At 42.1% G+C, this 24,286-nt stretch overlaps 1 protein-coding gene across 1 annotated transcript in view; it reads right to left on the bottom strand.

The window, feature by feature from the left end:
* Positions 1–24,286, bottom strand: part of MRPS9 (mitochondrial ribosomal protein S9) — a 136,764-nt gene that overhangs the window by 74,036 nt on the left and 38,442 nt on the right. Inside the window, exon 2 of the mRNA XM_077482677.1 lies at positions 21,897–22,076. Within this exon, the coding sequence (XP_077338803.1) occupies positions 21,897–22,076 (180 nt within the window). The remainder of the gene's footprint in view (positions 1–21,896; positions 22,077–24,286) is intronic.

Below are 24,286 nucleotides of genomic sequence, written 5' to 3'. Positions count from 1 at the left end.
TGGTGTTTGCACTTTTGGTGATGGAAGATTGCACGATCTGTTTAAAATATTAATTGGACTTTGAGTTTATTCACTTTGGATTTTGTTCGCTTCATCACTATTTATTATATTTTCTATTTTCATATATTTTATTTGTATATTTATATGTATGTATATTATAAGTTTATATATTTTCATTTATTCAATTAAATATTAATCTAAATTGCTTCAATATTAATTTTCACCAATTGGCATTTGATTTTTTCATTCGTATTTATTATTTCACATTAATATTAGAGTATTTAAGAGTTTCCACCTAGAGGGGACAAAAAATTATTATTAGCGCAGCTATTTCTTCTTTTAATTCCTTGCATTTTGGTGTGTATCACACTTAGTAGTTGCTGCTTTTTTATGTTAGTTTCGTTTCTACTAGGTAGTTAGGAGCGCAGTAATTTTTCCTTTTTATTTGTTGCTATCAATCACAGCTAGTGAGCCAATGAGAGATAGTGGGGGGTGAGCCAATGAGAAAGAGATCGAGCTGCAGCTGTGCGAATGGACACACAGAGCACTGGCTCAGTCAGGAGCAGAAGCACTAGTGAGGTCACACACGAGTGAAAAGTCAGACAGAAAAAGTCAGACGGAAGCTTTTCATCATATATTCCGCTTGTGTGCATGCCTCATCTGACTTTTTTTTTTCTTTAGAAAATTCTGACGGACCTAGAATAGAACATGTTCTAAATATTTCTGGCAGAACCAATTCCTGTTGGGAAAACCGCTCGTCTGTATGCTGTTCCGACGGAAGAAAAACGACACATGCTCTGAAGCAAGTTACAAGACAGAAGCTATTGGCTACTGAACTTCCTTTTTCTAGTCCCGTCGTACGTGGTGTATGTCACCGCGTTCTTGATGATCGGCCTTTGGTGTGATCACGTGTACGCAACACAGTTTCAGCGAAATTCCATCAGAACTCCGTTGGAAAAACCCTCAGAGTTTATTCTGACGGGAAAACCCGATTGTGTGTACAGGGCATTAGAGGCACTTCAACACTTTCTCTCCAAGGATCCCAATATGAATTCTAGGCAAGCCCAATTTTTGATAGATTCCACAGGATTTTGCCTGGAGCACAATTATTTTGTGTTTCAGGACAAATTTTATTCAGAAACGCAGAACAGCTATGGGAGTCAATTTTGCCCCTTTGTACACTAACATCGGCATGGGCTATTAGGGGGAGAGATATGTATGGACACACAATCCTTTTGCAAGATACATAGTGTTCTTCGGGCGCTATATCGATGATGATCTGATAATCTGGAATGGGAGTGTTGAGCTTTTTGAGTCATTTGTCACTTACTGTAATGACAATACTTTGGATCACGTGGTCACATGACTTGAGGAAGGGCCATGCCCCAAAAAGCGTTGTCAAGAGAACAGCCACACTCTCTCCTTGCTCCCCTCGGCTTGCTCTCCACCATCTTGAGCTCCAAGCCTCATTTTGGATTTGGTCACCCTGAGCATTTGATGTCACGCCCAGGAGTCCTATGCTCACTGGTTCCTATTGGAGTTCACTCCGGTTGTCTCCCGGCCCCTACTCCATCTACGTCTGGCTAGGCATGCTACCGTTTACCGCTGGTTACCATTGTCTCTTGGTCCCTAAATGGGTGGGGTTCACCTTCCCCGTTTTTGTGGATTTTGTAAGGGGTGCATGAGAGTTCCACCACTACAGCAAATCTTCAACAAGCCAGTCCATCTCTCGCCACCGCCATAAGGTACCACCACAGCAATGAGCAAGCCGATTGTAATCTATTTATGCAAGGAGAATTTTAGCCGTTTTTTAAATCATCTTATGGTAATAATATATCAATACATGGTTTATCTTATCGATTTTTGCCTGGTTATCTGTTCGCACAAGACTGGCTCAACTAGCGCTCTTATGATTGCCATTGACTGTATGTATTTTTATCACATCTCTTCTGGTGTGTTCATCCATATAGCTGCTTATTGGGCACAAGTAGTACAATGAAATGGTTCCCTTTGCTACAAATGTCCCAGTTTCCAGGTGCCAGACTTTTTTGTTTTTGTCATGTCTTAACTAGTATTTTCAGAAGTCAGTAAGCATTAGCAGCTCATGTTTGCATGTTTCTCCCATGACAGGTTTAGCTTATTCCAGGCAACAATAACAATCAGTAAGCATCTAATACTAAAAAAATACTTTAAAATTAGTTGTAAACCCTTACCATATACCCAGTGAAGTGAATGGCCCCAGGTGATACAGAGATTAAACAAATTCTCCTACATAAGTTGTATTAGGTTTACCTGCAGTCTTCTCTTCTCTACATCTATTCAAAGTGCTGCATTTATATTGATTGGCTGAGAGTTTACTAAAAAAAGGGGTAGGGACAGCTGAAGTTAAACTCGGCAGAGTACTGGAGGGAAGGAGAGGGGGTGGAAAAGATGAAAGGGACCCCCCCCCCCCAATTTTCCAACAGCTCACAGGAACAGAGCTGAGGCTGCAAATCACCTCCCTCCCCTGTCACTTTTTGTCTCTTGCCGTCAGGAAAACTTGTCAGAAATTATTCATGCTGATAGCAGTGTAAGGAGCAAGCAAACAGAAATGACAGTTCTCATAATTGAGACAAGTACACACTATAGAGGGATATGCTTTGTTCATATTTCATATTCCACTTCAATTTTAATGTCTCTTTAAATAGTTGATTTGGGACAAACTTGCGCAAACCATTTACCTGACAGCTTGTTGGGCACACTGTATTAACTGTGTGTAGCTTCAGCTACATAAAGTATACAGTGCTGTGTGCCAGCAATAGGATGGGTACTTGGTGGAGGCAGAGATTGTGACGTCATCCCCCTGTTTCTCCACCTCAGCCAATAGCATTCAGTCCAACTCTATTTTATTCTAGGAGAGGGAGTTCCCATACCAGTTCTGTAACACAGTGATGTATACAGTATGTAGCCGAGGCTACATACAGTTATAACAGCATGCCTTGTAAAGTTTGTTTTGGCCAGCCTAAGAACATTTAAAAGGGCATTAACCGTAGCATTAATCGGAGTTCTCTGTAGACCATAGATTCGTCAAAACTGGGCTCAGCCCTTCCTCCTCAGAGCTCTGTGCTCACTGTCGGTTAATTGCCAGCACTCTTCATTCCACAGTGACTCACCTGGCCATTTCCTGCTCATCAGCTAGCTATTTAAACTGCATGGATCAGATTCTGTTCCTTTGCCTTGGTCAACATATCTGGACTCTCTGCTGTGTTTTCCTGTGAAAGACTTTTGCTTGGCTGACCTCCCTTCTGGTTCCTGATTCTGTTTGCATCACCCGACTTTGCTGATCTCTGGACTCCTGTTTCTCTGTCTTGTTCTGACTACCAGTCCTGGTTACCGAACTCTGGCTATGTTTTGACTAGGTTTGCTCTGTTTATACCAGTTTACCATTTTATTAAATACTGTGATTTTTATTGCACGTCTGTCTCAGTAAACTTGAATAGGGTTGGAAGCCATGGCTTCTAGGGAGTTTCTTTTTTTTTTTAAATAGGTAAAGGTTGTATTATGCTAAGAAGGAAATACTTTGTAAATTAACCTCCCCTCGCTTCAGTGGCTTCATGGGAGTCTTCCATTAATATAGTGCTGCCTATGTACAAATTGGCATACATTAATAGGAAATCTCACAATGAATATTCCCTCTCCTTATCTACTGGCAGTATTGCATTCGGGATTTTCCTTTTTTCCCCTTTTGCGACGGTCCCTTTTTCATTAGGTTTTCTGCTTTACTTCTGTACCTTTTATGCTACTCCAGCTTGCTTTAGATGATCTGTAGCCTATGTTCAAGTGCTTATATATCATTGACATGCTTTGTACCTACTTGTTATTTGCGGTAATTGTACCATACCATTGTTTCAATAAAGAGAAATCCTGGTTAATAAAAAAATAAATAAAAATAAATAAAAATAAATAAAGGGGGGGGGGGGGGGGTAAAAGGATATAAGACTACAAGATTATGGAGAAAAAAAAAAAAAGGCTGGTGGGTGAGGGGATTGGGTGGGTTGGTGACTGGAGTGTACCTTTAAAAAGGTATCCATTTGCAAATAAATTCTCAGCCATAAAAAACAAAGCAAAAAACAGACCACACAACGCAATGAACAAACATTGTCTACACCTTTTCCCAAATGCACATGATTAAAATTAGCAGATGAAGGAACTTTGAAGTGATCTTGGCAATGAACCAAACAGGAACATACAGTAGATCAAAAATTACCAAAGGTTAATAAAATGAAAGTGTATCTGTTAACTGGGTATCTGTGATCCTTAAATACAGTTTTACTGAAACCTACTGTGTAAAAAGGAAAGTTTATTTTACTCGGCTCCTAGTAATTCTTTTATCTATTAGAATCTTCCTCAGGAGTCCTCGCTAAATGGACTCTGGGAAGCAGAGCTAGCTTACCAGAGGCATCTGTGCCGCATTAATCTATTACTTAGCATGTCTTTTCTTAATCAAAGCCTAAAGACTCTCCCCAACCAGCCTGTTGATTAAATAAGGCTATACAACGAAAGATTTTCCAGGAAAGCACCTGTTTTGCATTGGTTATATACACAGGCTTAATCCAGGCATCACAATAAAAAGATAAAGACTAAGAAATAAAATAATTCTCGGCTGAAGCTTAACACCCAGACAAAAGCAATATTGATATGTTTCTACACACTTTCCCAGCATTCTTTGCTTGATAGACTAGCTCTTATCTTTGCCAGCTTAAAAAACATCATCAGTGACCATTTGCAAATGGTACCCATCACACCACAACATTGTGAATGACGGCACACAATGGATGGAGCAAATCAATAACAGTGTTCCATTGTATCTTTATTTTCTTGCTTCAGACTTACATGTGACATTCCGAGATGTGGCCACATGAGAGCACAATAGACGACCAACTCTCTCCACGTTGATCTTGGCAGTGGAATGCCATGAATGCCTCTGCACAGCTGTGGTTTTTCGAAAAATCATCTGGTCCAAGTATGAGCTGTTGGTTCTCCATTGTGTGCCTAGTAACAATTCATACACATTCTCTACATATTGTATGCGGTGACTTCATTATCACTGGGACCTATAGCAGATATTAAAAAAAAAAAAAAAAAAAAAAAGAAAGGCCCTTTTAGCCCTTGTACACACAGTCGGAGATTCCGACGGAATGTGTCCTATCGCACCGTTTTGTCGGATATTCCGACTGTGTGTGGTCTGCATCGGACCGTTTCCGTCGGAATATTCCGACGGACCAAGTTTTCAAACTTGCCAGTAAAATTTTCAGACAAAATGCTCCTATCGGACATACTTCGATCATGTGTAGCCTACTCCGACGGACAAAGTGCCATGCATGCCCAGATCAAATTCCTAGACCAAAGCTATTGGCTACTAGCCTGAACGTAGTCCCGTCTAACGAAATAACGTCATCACGTTATGTACAATCGGATTTTCAGACAACTTAGTCCGACCGTGTGTATGCAACATCACTTCAGGACCTCTTCCGGAATTAATCCGTCGGAATTACTCAGACGGATTTTGATAGTCGGAATCTCCGACCGTGTGTACAAGGGCTAAGAGTGTCCAATCGCTGGACACATGACGGTCTATGGGAAGCTTCCCAGCTTACAATCAACTGAGTGCAAGCTGGGAAGCTGATTTGCCCATGTTAAGGGAGGGTTCGGAGTGAAAGTGCCACACCCGCAAACACACCCACTCCTAGCCGATTCATGCGTGGCCTCCTTTCCGATTTTTAATTGGCGGGAACGGAGGAAGACTGTGCGGTGCCGTTTGCTGCCACTGCCACTTCACTTCCGGTTTCCAAGCTCACTGCTGTGTGGAGAGCAGTGACATCACTCACTATGGCGGTATGGATCTGCTCTTCCTCCTCCAGGCTACCTCTCCTTCCTGTCCTCCAGCTCCTACTGGCATGCTCCAGGTGGACGTCTCTCGCACTGTGACTGCCCTCAGGCAAGAATCAGACCTGGGAAGCCTGTAGTACTCTGGCTTCGGCGACTTTTCCCAGCTCTGCCATCCTTGCTGTCTGTGTACTTTGGGGAACTGACGGGTCGGCAGATTAGGGATCTCAAGAATGTGAGGAGAGAATGCGAGTCAGCGACAGCATCAGCCTTAACCCCTGCCAGGCTGAGCAGTAATTACTGCAACATCTCAGCCATATGTGGACAAGTGCCAGAAGGCAATGTGTAGGGGGGTGGGGGCCAATGTGTACATGGTCATTGCAATACATGGGGGATGTGTAAAAGGAAGGGGGGGTAAATGTGGGCAAGAGGGGGTATTGTGTACAGGGAGGGTATACTACATATAGAGAGGGGGGTAATATGTACGGGGGGGTAATAGGTACAGGGGGGGCTAATATGTGCAGTAATATATCTGTGAATGAGGCTGCAATATATACCCTGATCTGTGATGCTGGGGCTGTATACTCTGTGCTGTGATGCTGCGGCTGTATACTACTGACACTATGGGTGGAAGCAAGTGGACTACAGGGAACAGTGTGAGTAGATTCTATAAGGGGTGGGGCTTATGAGAAGTGGGAGGGTAAAAAAGAGCGGGTCTGATGCCCCCTATTCTAAAACTTCACCAGTCGCCAGTGTTGAGGGGCTGCACAATGATACGCAGAAGTGTTTTAGGACGCTTTGGTAACAGGTCTTTACCGACAGCAGTGCACTACTGTATATTTAAAGAAATTCTGTCACTTTGGGGGAAAGGGGCAAACTGCTGCAGCTATGAAGTGCTGCCATCTACTTCCAGGTAGTGCTGGGCCTGTCCACTAAGCTACTGGTCCGGTGCTATCACTGGACAATACCAATATGTAGGATGCATAAAGGGACAGTCAAGCTTTGGCATAATCAGGAAGTACCACAGGGTTGTCTGTAAGATTTCACAGTGACAGGCGTGTTTGGGAGGCTGCTGCATGTACTTTATGTGAAGGCACTAGGGGCATTCACCTGATCTAGTCTCAACATACCAACCTAATCGTTCTCTTCATTCTTCTTAAGACCTCCTGTTCTCTAGCTCCCTCGTCACCTCCTCCCATGCTCGCCTCCAGGACTTTTCCAGAGCCTCTCCATTCCTATGGAACTCCTTACCCCAATCTGTCTGATTATCTCCTACTCTTTTGGCTTTTAGACAATTCCTGAAAACCCTTCTCTTCAGATAAGCCTATCCTACCCACACCTAACAACTGTATTTTCATTTTATCCATCTGATCATCCCCCACAGCTATTACCTTTGTTCTACTTGACTCTCCATTCTAGATTGTATGCTCTAATGAGCAAGGCCCTCTGATCTCTCCTGTATTGAATTGTATTGTAACTCTACTGTCTGCCCCATGCTGCAAAGCACTGCGCAAACTGTTGACGCTATATAAATCCTGTATAATAATAATACTAATAATAATTTACCTGCAGCCAATTGCACCCCTTCAATTCAATGACAGAGCCCCTTCAAAGTCTGGATCACAAGACTTACTACTTTCTAGTTAAATGGCTGAATGAGGTGACTCTCTATAGTTATCTTAGCTACAAATGAGGATTGTACGCATGGGCAATTAAAAACGTTGTTTTATGTTTAAAAACACAACTTTTAGGCCCCGTTCACACTGTTGGACTGTTAAGGTCCGCCTATCAGTTTTGTCAGCGGACCTGTACAGGCGCTCCAAGTTAGTCTATGGAGCGACGGATGTCAGCAGTGATGTGTCCGTGGACATCCAACCCAGTCTGATCCACTAAAATCAAGCGGATGGCCCTACGTTCACATCCGTCCCTGGCTGATCGGATCAGGTGAGATCTGATGAAAACGGACATGCTGTCCGTTTTCGTCTGATCTCTCAATAGCAAGCAGCAGCGTTCGACAAGCCCCTCCCCGCTCAGTGAGCAGAGAAAGACCTGTCATCCGCCAGCTCAGTGTAGATCAACGGAGAGATCTCCTGCTGAGCTGGTGGACTCAGTGGCAGCGGGTCCGCCTCGTGTGAATGACGCCTTAGTCTCAAACCACATTTTGTTCATCTAAAAATAAATAAAAACAGCCCTGCAATGCATGTAGAAAACACAATGAGTGCATGCAGAACACACATTGCCAGTGCATATGCACATGCAGTGGTGTAAATGTACCCTTAATTCAAAAGGAAAAGCTATAAAAACGCAGGTGGACAGTCACTCTTGAAATGTTATTATGAATAGGAGGCCCTGTGAAATAAATCTGCACAGGAAGGGATTTTTAATTAAAGTATAGGCTATTTACAAGGCAAAGAGTATTTTCTTGAAACATCCAATTGTGTGTAAGCAAAATTAGGATTAGCAATACAGGCCACAGGATCTTAACCAGGCCACTCACTATAAAATATGTATGTTAAATCTCTGTACAATCTTCTTAAGGCCCCATGCACACTGGGCTTAAAAAAAAAAAAAAAAAAAAAAAAATCTGTTATGTTGGCAATAAAAAGCGCTCATATAGAGCATTTCTTGTACAAAGTTTAGACAAGTTTAGGAGAGTTTAGCGTTTTTTTTTTTCTGCCAGTAAGCTCCAATCAGAAACGCAAACCAGAAGGGTTTTTTCCTGTCTCTAAACGTTGAGCTCAAAATATGCCTGTATTCATCCTACTGTGCATGGACACATAGGAGAACATTGAGCTACTTCTACAGGCAGAACACAACTCCTGTAGAAGCAACGTTTTTTTAATCCAAGTGCGCATGGAGCCTAATACTTACCAAAACTTTGTAATGAGGATACACCTAAAACAGTTCATTGCATTAGTATCAAATCAGGTAAACCCTTGCACTACATAGTTGATGGTAGATCTAAGGAGATTGTACAATTAGATCGTATATTATATGGTCACCTCTACATGAAGCTGCCTTCAGGTGCTTGGAAATTGTCAAAAGGGTTTCAGGTAGGGGGGTCGACCGATATACACCCTGTTCCAAATTTTTATGCAAATTCTATTTCAGTGCCACAAAGATTATATAATTCGTTTTTCAGTTTAACTCATGGATGGCATTGTGTCTCAGGGCTCTTTTCATCACTGAAAACAATCTCGGACACCTGTGATAATTAGATTGCCAGGTGAGCCCAATTAAAGGAAAAAAAATACTAAAGGAGGGTGTTCCACATTATTAAGCAGAACACCATTTTCAAGCAATATGGGGAAAAAAAGGATCTCTCTGCTGCCAAAAAGAGTGAAATAGTTCAATGCCTTGGACAAGGTATGAAGACATTTCACAAAAACTTAAGCGTGATCATCACACTATTAAGAGATTTCTGTCTGATTCAGTGCACAGACGGGTTGAGGATTGACAAAGATTTCTGCCAGATCCTTGCATCGGATCAAGAGAGCAGCTGCTAAAACACCATTACATAGCAGCAAACAAATATTTGAAGCTGCTGGTGCCTCTGGAGTCCCACGGGCATCAAGGTCTAGAGTCCTCCAGAGTCTTGCAACTGTGCATAAACCTTCCATTCGGCCACCACTAACCAACGCTCACAAGCAGAAACGGCTGCATTGGGCAGAAAAATACATTAAGACCAATTTCAGTCCTGTTCACTGATGAGTGCTGTGCAACCCTGGATGATCCAAATGTATGGAGTAGTGGATGGTTGGTGGACAGCCACCCTGTTCCAACAAGGCTGCGAAGTTAGCAAGGCGGTGGTGGAGTCATATTTTGGGTCGGAATCATGGGAAGAGAGATGGTTGGCCCCTTTAGGGTTCCCGAAGGTGTAAAGATGACCTCGGCAAACTATGCAGAGTTCCTGACTGACCACTTCCTTCCCTGGTACAGAAGGAAGAACTATGCTTTCCGTAAAAAAATCATCTTCATGCATGACAATGCACCATCTCATTCTGCAAAGAATACCTCTGCATCAATGGCTGCTATGGGGATAAAAGGAGAGAAAGTCATGGTGTGGCCTCCATCCTCCCCTGACCTTAATCCTATTGAGAACCTCCGGCGCATCCTCAAGCAAAAGATCTATGAGGGGGGAAGCAGTTTACATCCAAACAGCAGCACTGGGAGGTTATTCTGACATCTTGCAAACAAATTCAAGCAGAAACTGTCCAAAAACTCACAAGTTCAATGGATGCAAAACTTGTGAAGCTGCTGTCAAATAAGGGGTCCTATGTTAAAATGTAACGTGACCTGTTAAAATGTTGTTCAAAGTTTGATTGAAATAGCTTTTGATTTCAGTAAATTTGGAACAGTGCATTTTGAAAAAAAATAAATAAAAACTTACTTATTAGGAGGTTTGTTCTATAAAATTTGAATTGTACTCTTAATAGTTGAAAACATGAGAATTACGCTGACTGTTGTTTACATCAATTATTTAGGTAAATGAGAAAAATATCATTGACATAATTATTTGGAACAGGGTGTAGTTTTTTCAGGACATATTTTTAGCAGTCTTTCAGGCAGATAGCAGTATCAGGTGCCAATATTCTGTACATCACCGTCACCTGCCCCCCAGATGCAGCGTGCCACTTGCCACCGTCACCTGCCACTCAGATGCAGCTTGTCACTATCTCTGGCAGCCTCTCCCCAGCAGCATCCGAGCGGGTAAACTGCCACATGAGGGCGGGTGGTGAGAGATGACATAGCTATCTCTGTGATCACCTGCAGCTAGAGCTCTATCAAGAGCAACCTTCATGACCCTGCTGTAGGGGCGGAACAGAGGTGATGTGAGGAGGGCAGTGAGACAATGTAATCTCTCTGCTGCCCGCAGCACCGCCAACAGAGACTGGCAGAGAATGCAGTGAGCGGGCGTCGTGTGGGGACAGGGGGAGAAGGTCTGACCACGATCGGCAATATCCGTAGGTTTTTCAGATTGATAATTTGAAAAATGTGAATATCCACCCCCTAGTTGCAGGGACATCCCTCTATATAAATCTCCCACTACCAACTAGTCTCTGTTTTCTAGCAAGCAATAGGGAGGTCATAAGAGTAAAGGGAAGGGACCCGTGTCCTGTACTGTACTCTAAGATGATTGTATGGGTAAATAAAAAATCCTTTTCTCTAATCAGGCAGTATAGAACACATATTCTTGATCTTAAAGAATATCTAAACCCAAGAAAAAAAAAAATGAATTGAAAGTATTGCAGCTTTACAGTCCTTAGATGTGCTGGCTGCATTTGTTTTCTTTCACACTTTTATTTTAACCACTTGTTATCAAATCACATACCTGGTACGTCATTTGACTTCAAGTGGTTGTACCAGGGTGATGCCTTGCACGTCTGCCGGCTGACTGGAGAACCATACAAAGCCTTCTTTGATTGGGTCTCTGCTGTGGTAACCCGTTTACCTGGCTGCCATCAGCAGCAGTTTTTGAAAATTGAAAGATATTAAAAAACACAGATCTTGACATTTTGAATGCTTTCAAGTGCAAAGATTCCTCCATAAAGAGTACCTGTAACATGCCTATTGCTGTCACACATATGTTTACATTCCCTGTGACAGCAATAGAAGCGAAAAAAGAATTTAAAGCAACAGTGTAAAATATAAAAATAAAATGTAAAGCTCCCCCATCCCCTTATGCTAGCGGGCAAAGGTGACTGCGTGCATCGGTCCCGCACACATATGAGGTATAGCCGCGAATGTCAGATCATGGGAAGTAATTCTAGCACTAGACCTGCTTTGTAGATATAAAGAGTAAAACTGTAAAGGGCTTTTAAAGCCTTGTCTATGGATAGTAAAATTTACGTTGTTTGTCGCCACTGTGCAAGCGCAACATGTTTGGTATCTATTTACTTGGCGTGACATCTTTAACAAAAACAAATTGGGTTATGTATTGTGTTTTTTGCATTCAAATTTGAAAAAGCTGCTGCGTAAATACCGCGTGAAATACAAAATATTGCAAAAGCCACCAACTTATTTTCTAGGGCCTCTGCTTTTAAAAAAATATATATATAATGTTTGAGGGTTCCAAAAAAATGTTCTATCAAAAAAATAAAAAATATTTTTTTTTTCACATGTACTGTATTTATCGGCGTATAACATGCACAGGCGTATAACACGCACATTCATTTTAAGGGGGAAGTTTCTGGGGGAAAAAAAAATTTAAGTAAGGAACTTTGAAGCAAAAATAGGGATCAATCTGCAGCCTCACCATTGCCATCAATGCCTATCTGCAGCCTCACCATTGCCATCAATGCCTATCTGCAGCCTCACAAGTGCCATCAATGCAGCCTCATCAGTCCACATCAATGCAGCAGCCTCACCATGGCCCTCAATGCAGCAGCCTCACCATGGCCTTCAATGCAGCCTGATCGATGCCCATCTACAGCCTAGAGGTGACAGGGAGGGGGGCGGGATGAGCACCGACAGATTACATACAGTGAGAATATACTATGATAGACAGAACAGAGGTCCAATGGCAGCCCTGGAAACGGTACTTCCTATTACAGAGGCAAGTAAACAGGAGATTCCCACTGTATGTAATTCTGATGGCGTTCATCCTACCCCCCCTCCATGTCCCCTCCGAGGCAGATAAAATTGAAGTATTGGCGTATAACACACACGCGCTATTTGCACGCGATTTTCAGGGTGAAAAAGTGCGTGTTATACACCAATAAATACAGTATTCAAAAAGTGCCAGAAAATGCCTGTTCAAGTGGGTAACCTGCTAACCCTGCCATTAACACACTTCCTGTCTTAGGTTGATAACCTTACAAGCAACACCCTAGGACAGGGAATGTGTTGGTTCTAAACACCTCCCTCCCTTCTCTATAACAGAAGAAGGTGTTTTGTACTCCAGGAAAAAGTCAGGAAACAATGTTAACTGAAAACAGTCTAAAAAGGCAGAGAGCATAGGAAGTTAGCTCATCAGATATCTGGCTAGAAGAACAGCTTTTCTTCTATACTTTAAGAACAGATAACAAAATTATTTCAACTGTATATTTAACAGACCAAAAGTGAGCAAATAAGAGAAATGTATTGCTAGAATTTACATACACTTTAACCATTGCACATCCAAAAAACAACTGGTGTTGAGTCTTGCTGGTTGGAAGCTGAACAGTGAACAGTGGGAAAGAGTTCCACCCATTTTCCATACTTGATGTCACTTGCATACCCATTGATCATGCTTTTATTAATGGAAAGAGTTCAATTGATGAAGGAGTGCGGCTGTCACGCTATCGCAGCCCGCACAGTCACGAAACCGGTTGCGCCCACTAGTGATGTCATCTCTCTCCGCCTGCATTCCAGACCTCGCTCTGCTCTGAACAGCGCTCCACGACCGTTGTCTCCATCGCTTCCTGGCCGCTAGTGGCCACAGCGCCTCAGCCTGACGGATCTGATGATGACCACATCAATGCTTAGGTTTTAATATGTACAACGCTCATTTATTACACCAAAAAAGTGAGTTGCCTGTATTTTCTTGTTTTTATAATTAAAGCGTCTGCTACTTCTACACCCAGGAGGCGCCTCTTCCTTTGCTTTTTTTTTATAGACTTTGGAACATGGTTTCTGTCCTCTTGATGGCAGCCTTGGATGTGGAGCTTCTGTATTTGAGCCCTCATTTTGTCCCTTGCTTCACTGGACAGTATTTTTATAAATATATGGATTCTATACAAAATGGACTTTATTTATATGATTGGATTTATGTTATTTAACATTGTGGAAAATCTCTGATCCTGTCTTTGCGCATTTACTTGTATATATGGTAATCTGTCACAAAGACCTGAAGCGTCGAACTGTATGCAGTCTACCGGGCGCTCGGGTTCGGCACATCACGGATCTGGTGAACAGATTACTGGGAGGATCTGGGGAAGACCCAGCTGTGATGGTGCACATTGGCACCAATGACCAAGTCAGAGGCAGATGGAGTGTCCTGAAGAACGATTTTAGGGACTTAGGAGCTAAATGAGGAAAAAGTACCTCCAAGGTACCTACCGGTACATCAAGTCACACCAGAAAGGCAGAGGGAGATTAGGGAAGTAAACAAGTGGCTGAGGAGCTGGTGTATTAAGGAAGGGATTGGGTTCCTGGAGAACTGGGCCGACTTCTCAGTCGGTTACCAGTTCTATAGAAGGGATGGACTGCACCTAAATGAGGAGGGCGCAGATCTGCTGGGAGTGAAGATGACCGAAAACTTAGAGGGGTTTTTAAACTAGGCGACAGGGGGAGGGTCCAGAGGTAGAGATAGTCAGCGTGGAACATATTCCAGAGGGTAATATTCGGTGCATTAGTGGTAGGTTGACTAAAGCACATAAACTTGAGTTAAATATAGTAACAAGTTCTATTTACAACATCGGAACACCCAATAAGACAGTATGCGACCGGTCTAAATTACGTGGCATGTTCACCAATGCCAGGAGCCTGGCGGACAAGATGGGTGAGCAAGGAGGATTTAGATTTTGTTGGAATTTCAGAGACCTGGTTAAACAGCTCAACAGCGATCTCTGTGTTGTCCCAGAAAGCCCATCCCCCACACAGTAGGAACACACCTAGGGAACACAATGTACCCCTTGATTGCCCCCTAGTGTTAACCCTTTCCCTCCAGTGTCATTGATACATTGATCAGTGCCTTGTTTTTAGTACTGGTCACTGTAATAATGTCACTGGTCCCTAAAAAGTGTCACTTGGGATCAGATTTGTCCGCTGCAACGTTGTAGGCTCGCTAAAAATCGAAGATCGCCGTCATTACTAGTAAAAACAATAGAAAAATTACAAAACCCTAAATCTGTCCCCTATTTTGTGGACGCAAACCAATCAATATCTGCTTATTGTGATTTTTTTAAGAAAAAATATGTAATAGAATACATATTGGCCTAAACTGATGAATACATTTGTTTGTTTTTTTTTTTACTTTTTTTGGTTATGTATTCTAGCAGAAAGTAAAAAATATTATTTTTTCTTCAAAATTGTAATTTTGTTTACAGTGAAAAAAATAAATACAGCAGAGGTGATCAAATACCACCAAAGAAAGCCATTTGTGGGAAAACAAAGACATTGATTTTGTTTGGGTACAGCATCGCACGATCATGCAATTGTCAGTTAAAGCGATGCAGTGCTGTATCGCAAAAAATGGCCTGGTCATTAAGGGGGTAAATCCCTCCAGGGCTGAAGTGGTTAAAGAAAAAAAAAGCATAATGCGCAAAATGCATGAAAACTGCATGCAAAAATGCATAAAAAACAAGTGTTTAAAAACGCAAAACGTGCCTGAAAAACATAAATGCAAACCTAGACTCAGAACCCTTTCACATTGAGGCAGATTTCATGCTAAGAATAGCGCCTGAAAACTGTCTCCCATTCGCTTGAATGGGTGTTTTCACACCAGGGTGGTAGAAAAAGTTCTGCAAGCAGCATCTTTGATACATGTTTGGAGCGTTATAAAAAGCACTTCAAAAACACCCCTACCCATAGAAATCAATGTGCAGCGCTTCCAAAGTACCTGGAAAGCGCTGCAAAACGGGTCTTTTAAAAAAAAAAAAAAAAAAGCAACCCGCTATCACCCGAAAAATGTCGCTAAAGCACTGCATAAACGATCAGCGCTTTAGCAGTGCTTCAGTGTGTGAAACAGGTATCGATGCTTTTTGTCCCACATTTGCATGGATTTCCTTCAAGTATTCCTGCCACACCTAAGATCTAACATACTTGGATGTTAACTGGCATCTCCAACAAAATGCATTAAATTGCAATCATTTAATTGGCCACTAAAGATCCCTCCCTTCCAATTCACCAATATGCTAAGACATTTTCACTTAATCATCATCAATGATATTAACTCTTTAGTACAAGGGCTTTCAGAAAAGGATTGCAAAAAAGCTTTGATATAAGGAGGAGAGGATACCATGGTCCAGGAAAAGCTTTAGGTCAGGACTGCTATCTCTATTAATTAACTATCCCAGCTGGGCAGTGGGTAGGCAGCTGTTAACGTGATCAATGACTTACCTAAATGTCATCTCGACTGATTCGCTTATAAATTACCAGCAAGTGAGACTAATGTACAGGTGCTAATTTATTTAAACTGTTCTCTTCACTTTTACGTAGCATTAGAAACTGCATCTGGCACCTAATGTTAGCTGTCAGTTGTACTTAGTCATGCCTGTTCTAATGACTCTGTTCATTAGAAATGAGCACAAATTATGAAGTATTGTGAAAAATGATACAGAAAACAGAATGGACACAGCAAATCAATTAGAGAAATTTCCTGAAGAATATTCTCCCCTAGCACTAAGAGGACATGCAGGTTTCTGAGAAAGAGCGGAGATAACAATTAAAAAGCAATTGAAGGGAACTTGGCAGCATTATTTATCAATCTGCTTGCACTGCAGAGGTAGAGATGTCTGCACCGGCAGGTTAAAACTGGGATTGAGCTTTTCCTGGTATTTTCAGGGGCAGATCTCTGCAGTGTGTGCAATTATATATATATATATATATATATATATATATATATATATATATATATATATATATATATATATATATATATATATATATATATATATATATACTGCAGTTTGCAGATTACCCAGAGAATTTTCATACTTTGTATGAACAGACGATCTGCCACTTCTCAGAGAACCGGGATCTCTGCTTTTACACACAGAGATCCTGGTTTTCGCTGTGTTACGAGCAATCACGGGAGCTCGTCGGTCATCAAGCCCATCAAGCATCACCTCCAGGGGCGAGCTGCGGTGGCCAGCAGAGGGAGCGATGTAACATAATAGCGTTTCGCGCAGCCGAGCCATGTTGCCGCAGTACAGCTGCAGCACCTGGTCAGCAAGCAGTTAATCATTTTTTTTTTAAATGTACTTTTACATGGGGGGGGGGGGCGTAGGGGAATCTACAAAATAAGATGACCCTAACCCACCCCAGGAAGCTTCTGGCGCATTTGGGAATGCTTCAGTTTTTAAGCAACCAATGCATGCTCTATCCCCTTCCCAAAGGAGTTGTGAAGTCAGAAGGCTTTTTATCTTAATGCATTCTATGCATTAAGATAAAAAGCCTTCTGTGTGTAGCAGCCCCCCTAATACTTACCTGAGCCCAGTCTCTGTCCAGCGATGTCCGCGAGTGTCTCAGTCGTCCGAGACTCACCCTCCTTTTTGGCTGAGACAGAGCAGTGGCGCCATTGGCTCTGGCTGCTGTCTAAGTCAGCCAATCAGGAGAGAGAGGGGGTGGGCCGGGCTGCAGCTCCGTGTCTGAATGGACACAGGGAGCTGCGATTCGGCTCGAGTGCACCCATGGCAAGCTGCTTTTTGTAGGGGCACTCAACAGGAGGGAGGGGCCCACAGTACAGAAGAGGGACCCAAGAAGAGGAGGATATGGGCTGCTCTCTGCAAATCCACTGCAAAAGAGCAGGTAACCTTTTTTTTTAATCAAAAATAAGAAATGAGACTTTACAATCAGTTTAATTAAAGTACTGAACATCTAGGCATGCGGGTAAATTTGAAAGAAAAGTACTTCCTTTGAAACAGAAAATTATGAAAAAACACTTCCCCATCTTTGCAGTTTATATTCTAAAAAAATCTAGTGTAGCCTAACTAAGCTACAAATAAGGACCCAGACATTCCAGTCTAAAAGCCAAATAAATTCAATAAAATGCCAGGGAAGATGTGCTTGAATTGACGTCAACATAAATAAAGCAAATTTAGGTGACAGCAGCAAATTAGTAAGTACAGTGGATATGTGGCTTCTGGACTTTGTCCAGCATGGTTTTATATGATTAGAGTACTTGTATGTGATCTCCGATATTCTTTTTTTTTTACTGGGAAAGAACACCATTGCCATTATATTCTGCAGGGAATATCTTTACAAGTATTATAACTCATACACAAAGCCAAGTTTCAAACAATACAACACAATGAGGGTTATTTACGAAAGGCAAATTCACTTTGCGCTGAAAGTGCACTTGGAAGTGCAGTCGCTCTAAATCTAAGGGGAAGATCTGAAATGAGGGGAAGCTCTGCTGATTTTATCATCCAATCATGTATAAGCTAAAATGCTGTTTTTTATTTTCCTTGCATGTCCTCCTCGGATCTACAGCGACTTTACTTCCAAGTGCACTTGCAGTGCAAAGTGGATTTTCCTTTAGTAAATAACCCCCGATGCTTTAAGTGTTGCTTCAAGGGTAGGATACATACTGTATGTTGTGTAATCTAAAATATATCTAATAACTAATGGCACAAGTTCAAAATCCCTGCTTTAATTTAATTAAGTACAACTGTAATCATGTTTAAAGCTGAAGTGCAGCTTTACCTTCAGTCTTGCACAGATGTACAGACACCTCTCCTCTAGTGAAATTGCCTACTTTGATTTTTACTGCATGCTGTGAGCTTTAACAGCGTGCATTAGAAGCTGCAGCACGTCTGATCGAGTTGGTCTCATTTGATAGTTGGAGGATGTCAAGCATGATCATGATCTTTCCTCCCCAGTCTTACTCTCTTTGGCCTGCCCCTTTCATTTACTGAATTTCAATCATGGAGACTCAGCATCACATGTGGGCTTTTCCTAGGGCAAGCCGATACAATTTAAAGTGATATTAAAAGGAAGATTTTTTTTTTTTTTAAATAACAAACATGTTATACTTACCTGCTCGGAGCAATGGTTTTGTACTGAGCAGCCCCGTTCCCACAAAGGGTTGCAGGAAAGAAAAATCACCTGAATACCCACTCAATGCAGTCAGTGTTGATGGGGGAATCAATCCCACGGCGTAACTTTTGTGTTCTCCCAGTGGGTGGAGGGGAGCTGCCCTTGCCAGAAGAAGACACAGTGATTACTGCTAGTGGCTATAGCTGCTAGCATAAAATCGTAAGAAAAATTAGACATGCCAAATTGATCCATGGATAGACTTGGGTACCATCAGCCTCCCCATAGATGGTTCACATTTTGGCCAGTCCCTGCTGAACTGGCAGAGAGTCAAACAATCTGTGGCTGTCTTAAGTGATAATTGTTATTCCCCTTTAGTTCATAAAAAGTAAATTAGACAGTTAAGACAGCTGGACAGTTTGTATGTGCAAAACATGCACTACTAACAGGAGCAGTGCTCTTTATCTCCTCATAGGAAATTCCTTTGCCATTGGACATCTGCACAAACAAATAAAATCACCTGCAAAGATTGGACAGGATATGGGTCAGAAGGTTTTTTTAACCACTTTCAGACCGGACCAATTTGCTGGTCAAAGACCAGACCACTTTTTGTGATTCGGCACTGCGTCGCTTTAACTGACAATTGCGCGGTCGTGCTACGTGGCTCCCGAACAAAATTGACTTCCTTTTTTTCCCACAAATAGAGCTTTCTTTTGGTGGTATTTGATCACCCCTGCGGTTTTTATTTTTTGCGCTATAAACAAAAATAGAGCGACAATTTTGAAAAAAAAAAAAACGCATTATTTTTTACTTTTTGTTATAATAAATATCCCCCAAAAATATATAAAAAAAAAATTTTTTCCCTCAGTTTAGGCCGATACGTATTCTTCTACATATTTTTGGTAAAAAAAAAAAAAAAATCGCAATAAGCGATTATTGATTGGTTTGCGCAAAAGTTATAGCGTTTACAAAATAGGGATAGTTTTATAGCATTTTTATAAATAATTTTTTATTATTATTTTTTTACTAGTAATGGCGGCGATCAGCGATTTTTATTGTGACTGCGACATTGTGGGGGACCCATCAGACATTTTTGGGACCATTGTCATTTATACAGTAATCACTGCTATATAAATGCAGTGATTCCTGTGTAAATGACACTGGCAGTGAAGGGGTTAACCAGTGGGTGGCAGTGTAGGGGTTAAGTGTTCTTAAGGGTGTGTTACTAACTGTGGGGGGGTTGGGCTTTCATTTAGTGAACACTGATCTCTGCTCCAATCACATGGAGCAGAGATCAGCAAATAGTTGCTAGGCAGAATGGAGAAATGCTGTTTACAACGCATTTCTTCATTTGGCCGCTCCGTGAGACGATCGCGGGTATGCCCGCGGCTATAGAGTCCACGGGCCCCGTGACCGGACTCACGGGGGTACGCCCATTTGCCTGCCCGTGCCATTCTGTCGACGTACATCGTCGTGCGCTGGTCAGCAAGTGGTTAATCTTAATGCATACTATGCATTAAGATAAAGGGGCTTCTGTGTGCAGCAGCCCCCCTAATACTTACCCAAGGTCCCTCTCTGGTCCCTCTCTGTCCAGTGATGTCCACAAGTGCCCCAGCCGGCCAAGATTCTCCCTCCTGATTGGGTGAGACACAGCAGTGGTGCCATTGGCTCCCACTGCTGTCAAAGTCAGCTAGCCAATCAGGAGAGAGAGGGGCGGGACCGGGGCTTCCGTGTCTGAATGGACACAGGGAGCTGCGACTCGGCTCGGGTGCCCCCATAGCAAGCTGTTTGCTGTGGGGGTACTCAAAAGGAGGGAGGGGCCAGGAGCATGGAAAAGGGACCCGAGAAGAGGAGGAACCCAGGCTGCTCTGTGCAAATCCAACAGAGCAGGTAAGTATAACAGGTTTGTTTTGATTTTTTATAAGAAAAAAAAATAAAGACTTTACAATCATTTTAAAAGCTGATATCTAGGCATCTCAGGTCCTGGTGACATCAGCACTTTCTGAATTAAGACTAGACTTCTGAAGAGGAACTGCTGGGATCCCAATGTCTAACGCAGTCTTTTAACCTTTTTAACACTGGAGGAACCCTTGAACTAACTTCAGGGTCTCAGTGAAAAGGACATGGCGTAGATCGCCATGCAAACAGCGAACAAGCAGAGCTTGCCTTTTTGGGTTGGCACTCTGCTTTCCAGCAACCTCTGGAGGAACCCTGGTTGAGAAAGGCTAGTCTGAAGTCAGACTCTGAATAAATATAATTGACTGGAGCAGTTGATCTACTAGGTAAAGACACAAATGCAAAGGTGAGCTATATATAATTACATGGATACTAAACGTTTGTGGCCAGAGACGAGTTTCATTATTCTAGACATAATATATACAGCAAGGTGAATACTAACAAAATCAAGTACTGGCTGAAGAAGAAAAAATACATAAATCAATTAGGTTGCCACCATTATTCTAACCTAAACCTTTCCTCATCTTTTTGACCGGAGTATCAATAAAACAATAAAATACCTGTAGATGTGCCTCATATTTATATACAAACCAGATCTGGTATACTGATAAAGTCAGTAAAAACATGCCACCCAAATTATTGCCTTATTCAGAAAACCCAAAGGGAGGACACGCTCAAAAAAAAAAAAAAAAAAAAAAAAAGACAATGGTAAGTAAAAACTGTACTTCTGATTACAGGGTAACAAAACAAATAAGATGCTTTGTCACTTGTCTTCTTTAATATGTATAATACACAGAATAATGCATTGTGTAACATTTAGCTTTAATAAAAGGCACTCTAAAAATTTAGATTCAATTTAATATTTACTGTACTGCTGCCTAGTAACTTAATTTTATTATTTTTTTTAAATACTAAAAATACAAAAAAGTTTATTTCTATGAACTGGTATCTCCTAATGACAGGAGGCATCACATTGATGAATGGACTACATGTCAGTCTGCCTAATTACTGGTGTTTCCATGGTGACCATCCGACAATATGCTAACCCTGCATTTATCACCAAAAATGCTTGTCTTTAAAAAAAAAAAGAAAAAGAAAAAGAAAGAACAATGTTCTTGAATGGCAGAAAGATAGCTCAATGCAGCCACATGAAGAATGCATACAGAATTTGCCGCCAACACGACTATCAACGCATTAAAAATATTTTACAATCCAGGGCAAGGTGATGTGGCAAGGCCATGAAGAGGGATTTGATTTGGCCCTTCTAATATAACTAGCATTATCCCGACAGTTTGATTAAAATTCACACGGTTTTGGGACAGTTACACCAGAGTTAAAGGGTTTTCAGTACAAAGCCACACACTAAATTACTTTTCCAACAGAACAACTATACTTACATCAATATCCTCTTGGGTAAATGTCTCTGGATCCTCTCCCATCATGTTGGCTAAATGTCTTTTTCCAATGTTGAACTCTTCAATCTGTTTTTTAATAAAAGCCTCTGTGTACTTTTCGGGACCTGAGGCTGCAACATTTTTCCTCTGTACTGCATAACTGGTATGTATTAGTCGAGAAACCTATGCCAAAAAACAGGGGAGGCAAGTTGGAAATAGGAAAATATTAATCAAATTTTCAGATCAGAACATAGAAAAACATAAGCAAAATACGACAGACAAATATTTCTAACAAAAAAGATATACAAATAAAGCAATGAGATGCATTCATCAAAGTTGAACTCCAAGCAAATAGTCATTTACGCAGTTGAAATAAATGCATGCAAACCGTTTTATCAGCCATATTATAAGAAACTGTTCAGCTAGGCTTGTGATCCAGCCATTCAGAATCCTCTGATCAGACTCTCCCCCATTCACAGTCCAGTTTACAATCAGTAAAAGAGCTTATCTCACAAGAAGACAACGAAGAGAGGGTATGTCCATAAATTATCTGTACTACTGGTCTGCCTGAAATTGCACACTTCATTCACTTGATTCATTCATTTGAGACCCAGATTCAGCCAACAGCCAACGTTACAGCCGAACCAGGCTTTGCAGTGATCAATCCAGATGCCTGACCAATGGCTGGTTCAGCCTCTCAACGCGCCATTGAGAACCTGGGCCAGCCACTCCTGTCCCCTCCACAGTCTGGTTCGCCAGTAAGAGCTGGTGGCTGACAGTCACTGCCCTGTGCTCAGAGTGGAGCTGAAAACTGAGCGATCAGTGGTCTTTGATTGTTCAATTATCAGTGCAGAGGTGGCAGAGGGGAGCTGCAGCATCAGATCTGCAACTACACACAGTAGGTGAGGATGTCATTTTATTTTTCTTATCCTGCACTTCTCTTTTAATAACTGCACAAAAAAACACTGGTTAATAGAAGGTTCTGATTGGCTTGAAACAGTTCTTCTATTCAGGGAAAAGTCTCTGTGTATTTAGTACTTGTGAAAGAAAAAAGTACCAAAAAAGCAAAGTAACATCTAAGCAAGGAGATTCAAAACTATTGCCTGGGCAATATAAAAGAAGAGAAACATGTATGCTGCCTCCCTTCTTCAAATGGCTGTCCCTGGCTTCAAAAGTAGCACACTGGACATTTTTACAGCTGCTGTTTTTGGCTTCAGATATTTTTTTCTGCAGCCAGTATGTTATCCTATGTGTCCATTCACATATAGGCTGTTGGGGTGTTTTCTGTCTGGGAAAACCTCCCAGAACTTGTGAGTTATATACATTTTGCCTGGAATGCCTAGGGCTACATGATTAATCATTAAAAAAAAAAATCTCAATCTTGATTCAACCTCCAGCATGATCTTAAAGCGGAGTTTAACCCGAAAGTGGAACTTCCGCTTTAAAGAATCCTGACCCGAGACATGCCACATTTGGCAAGTTTTTTTTTTTGGGGGGGGGGGGGGGGGAGCAGTTACCTAGTTTGGACAGGTATCCAGCCCCCACTTCTGCTCGGGTCACCTAGGCGACTGAAGTGGAAGTTCTCCTTTTCCCCTCCCTGCCTGCAATCTTCTGAGACTTGTCACAAGATTGCCCGGCCATTCAGGACATGCAGCGCAACTCGCATATATGCAGTGCGTACCCGGCTGTGACAGCTTGCGGCTTCACACACCGTGCCCATGCTGGGGAGAGGTGGGGGAGAAAACTGAGGCTTTGGGCAGCCGCATCGCTGGACTGTGGGACAGTTGAGTGTGCGTTTATTTAAAAAAAACTTTTTGTAGCTGCTGACTTTTAATAAACCCAGAAATGGCTGAAACTCAGATTCATGATTCATTCATGTAACAAGTGCAGAGCCTTCTCTACTCAGAGCTGTCAAACAAACAAAAAAAGAACACATCTGGCAAATGTTTATCAACATTGCTCCAGGCTGAAATAAAGAGAAACATTGTAACATTTAGTTCTTTTAGATCAAAGGAATGAACTTCAGTCTGTAAATCAAGCTAGTTTAACCACTTAGGGTCCTTTCACATGGGGCGGATCAGTTCTGATCTGCCCCGTGGATATCCGTTTGCTCAGCGGGGATCACTCCGCCGATCCCCGCTGAGCAGGGAGATGACAGGTCCGTCTCTGCACACTGCGCAGGGACAGACCTGTCACAGCGCCGCTCTCCCCTATGGGAGATCGGATGACGATGGACCGCAGTGCCCGTCGTCACCCTATCCGATCCGCAGACAGGTGGAAAAATAGCTTTTTCCTCCGTTACACTTTTTCGGATCGGAGCGGGTCGGATGTCAACGGACATGTCACCGCTGACATCCGACGCTCCATAGAGCTCCCGTTCAGGTCCGCCTGAA

Source organism: Lithobates pipiens, unplaced genomic scaffold, assembly GCF_037356315.1.
Source record: "Lithobates pipiens isolate NorthernLeopardFrog02 unplaced genomic scaffold, aLitPip1_a1.2 Scaffold_16, whole genome shotgun sequence".
In the NCBI taxonomy this organism is placed as follows: Eukaryota; Metazoa; Chordata; class Amphibia; order Anura; family Ranidae; genus Lithobates; species Lithobates pipiens.
Note: the sequence above shows the minus strand (reverse complement) of the source record. Positions and strands in the feature narration are given on the sequence as shown.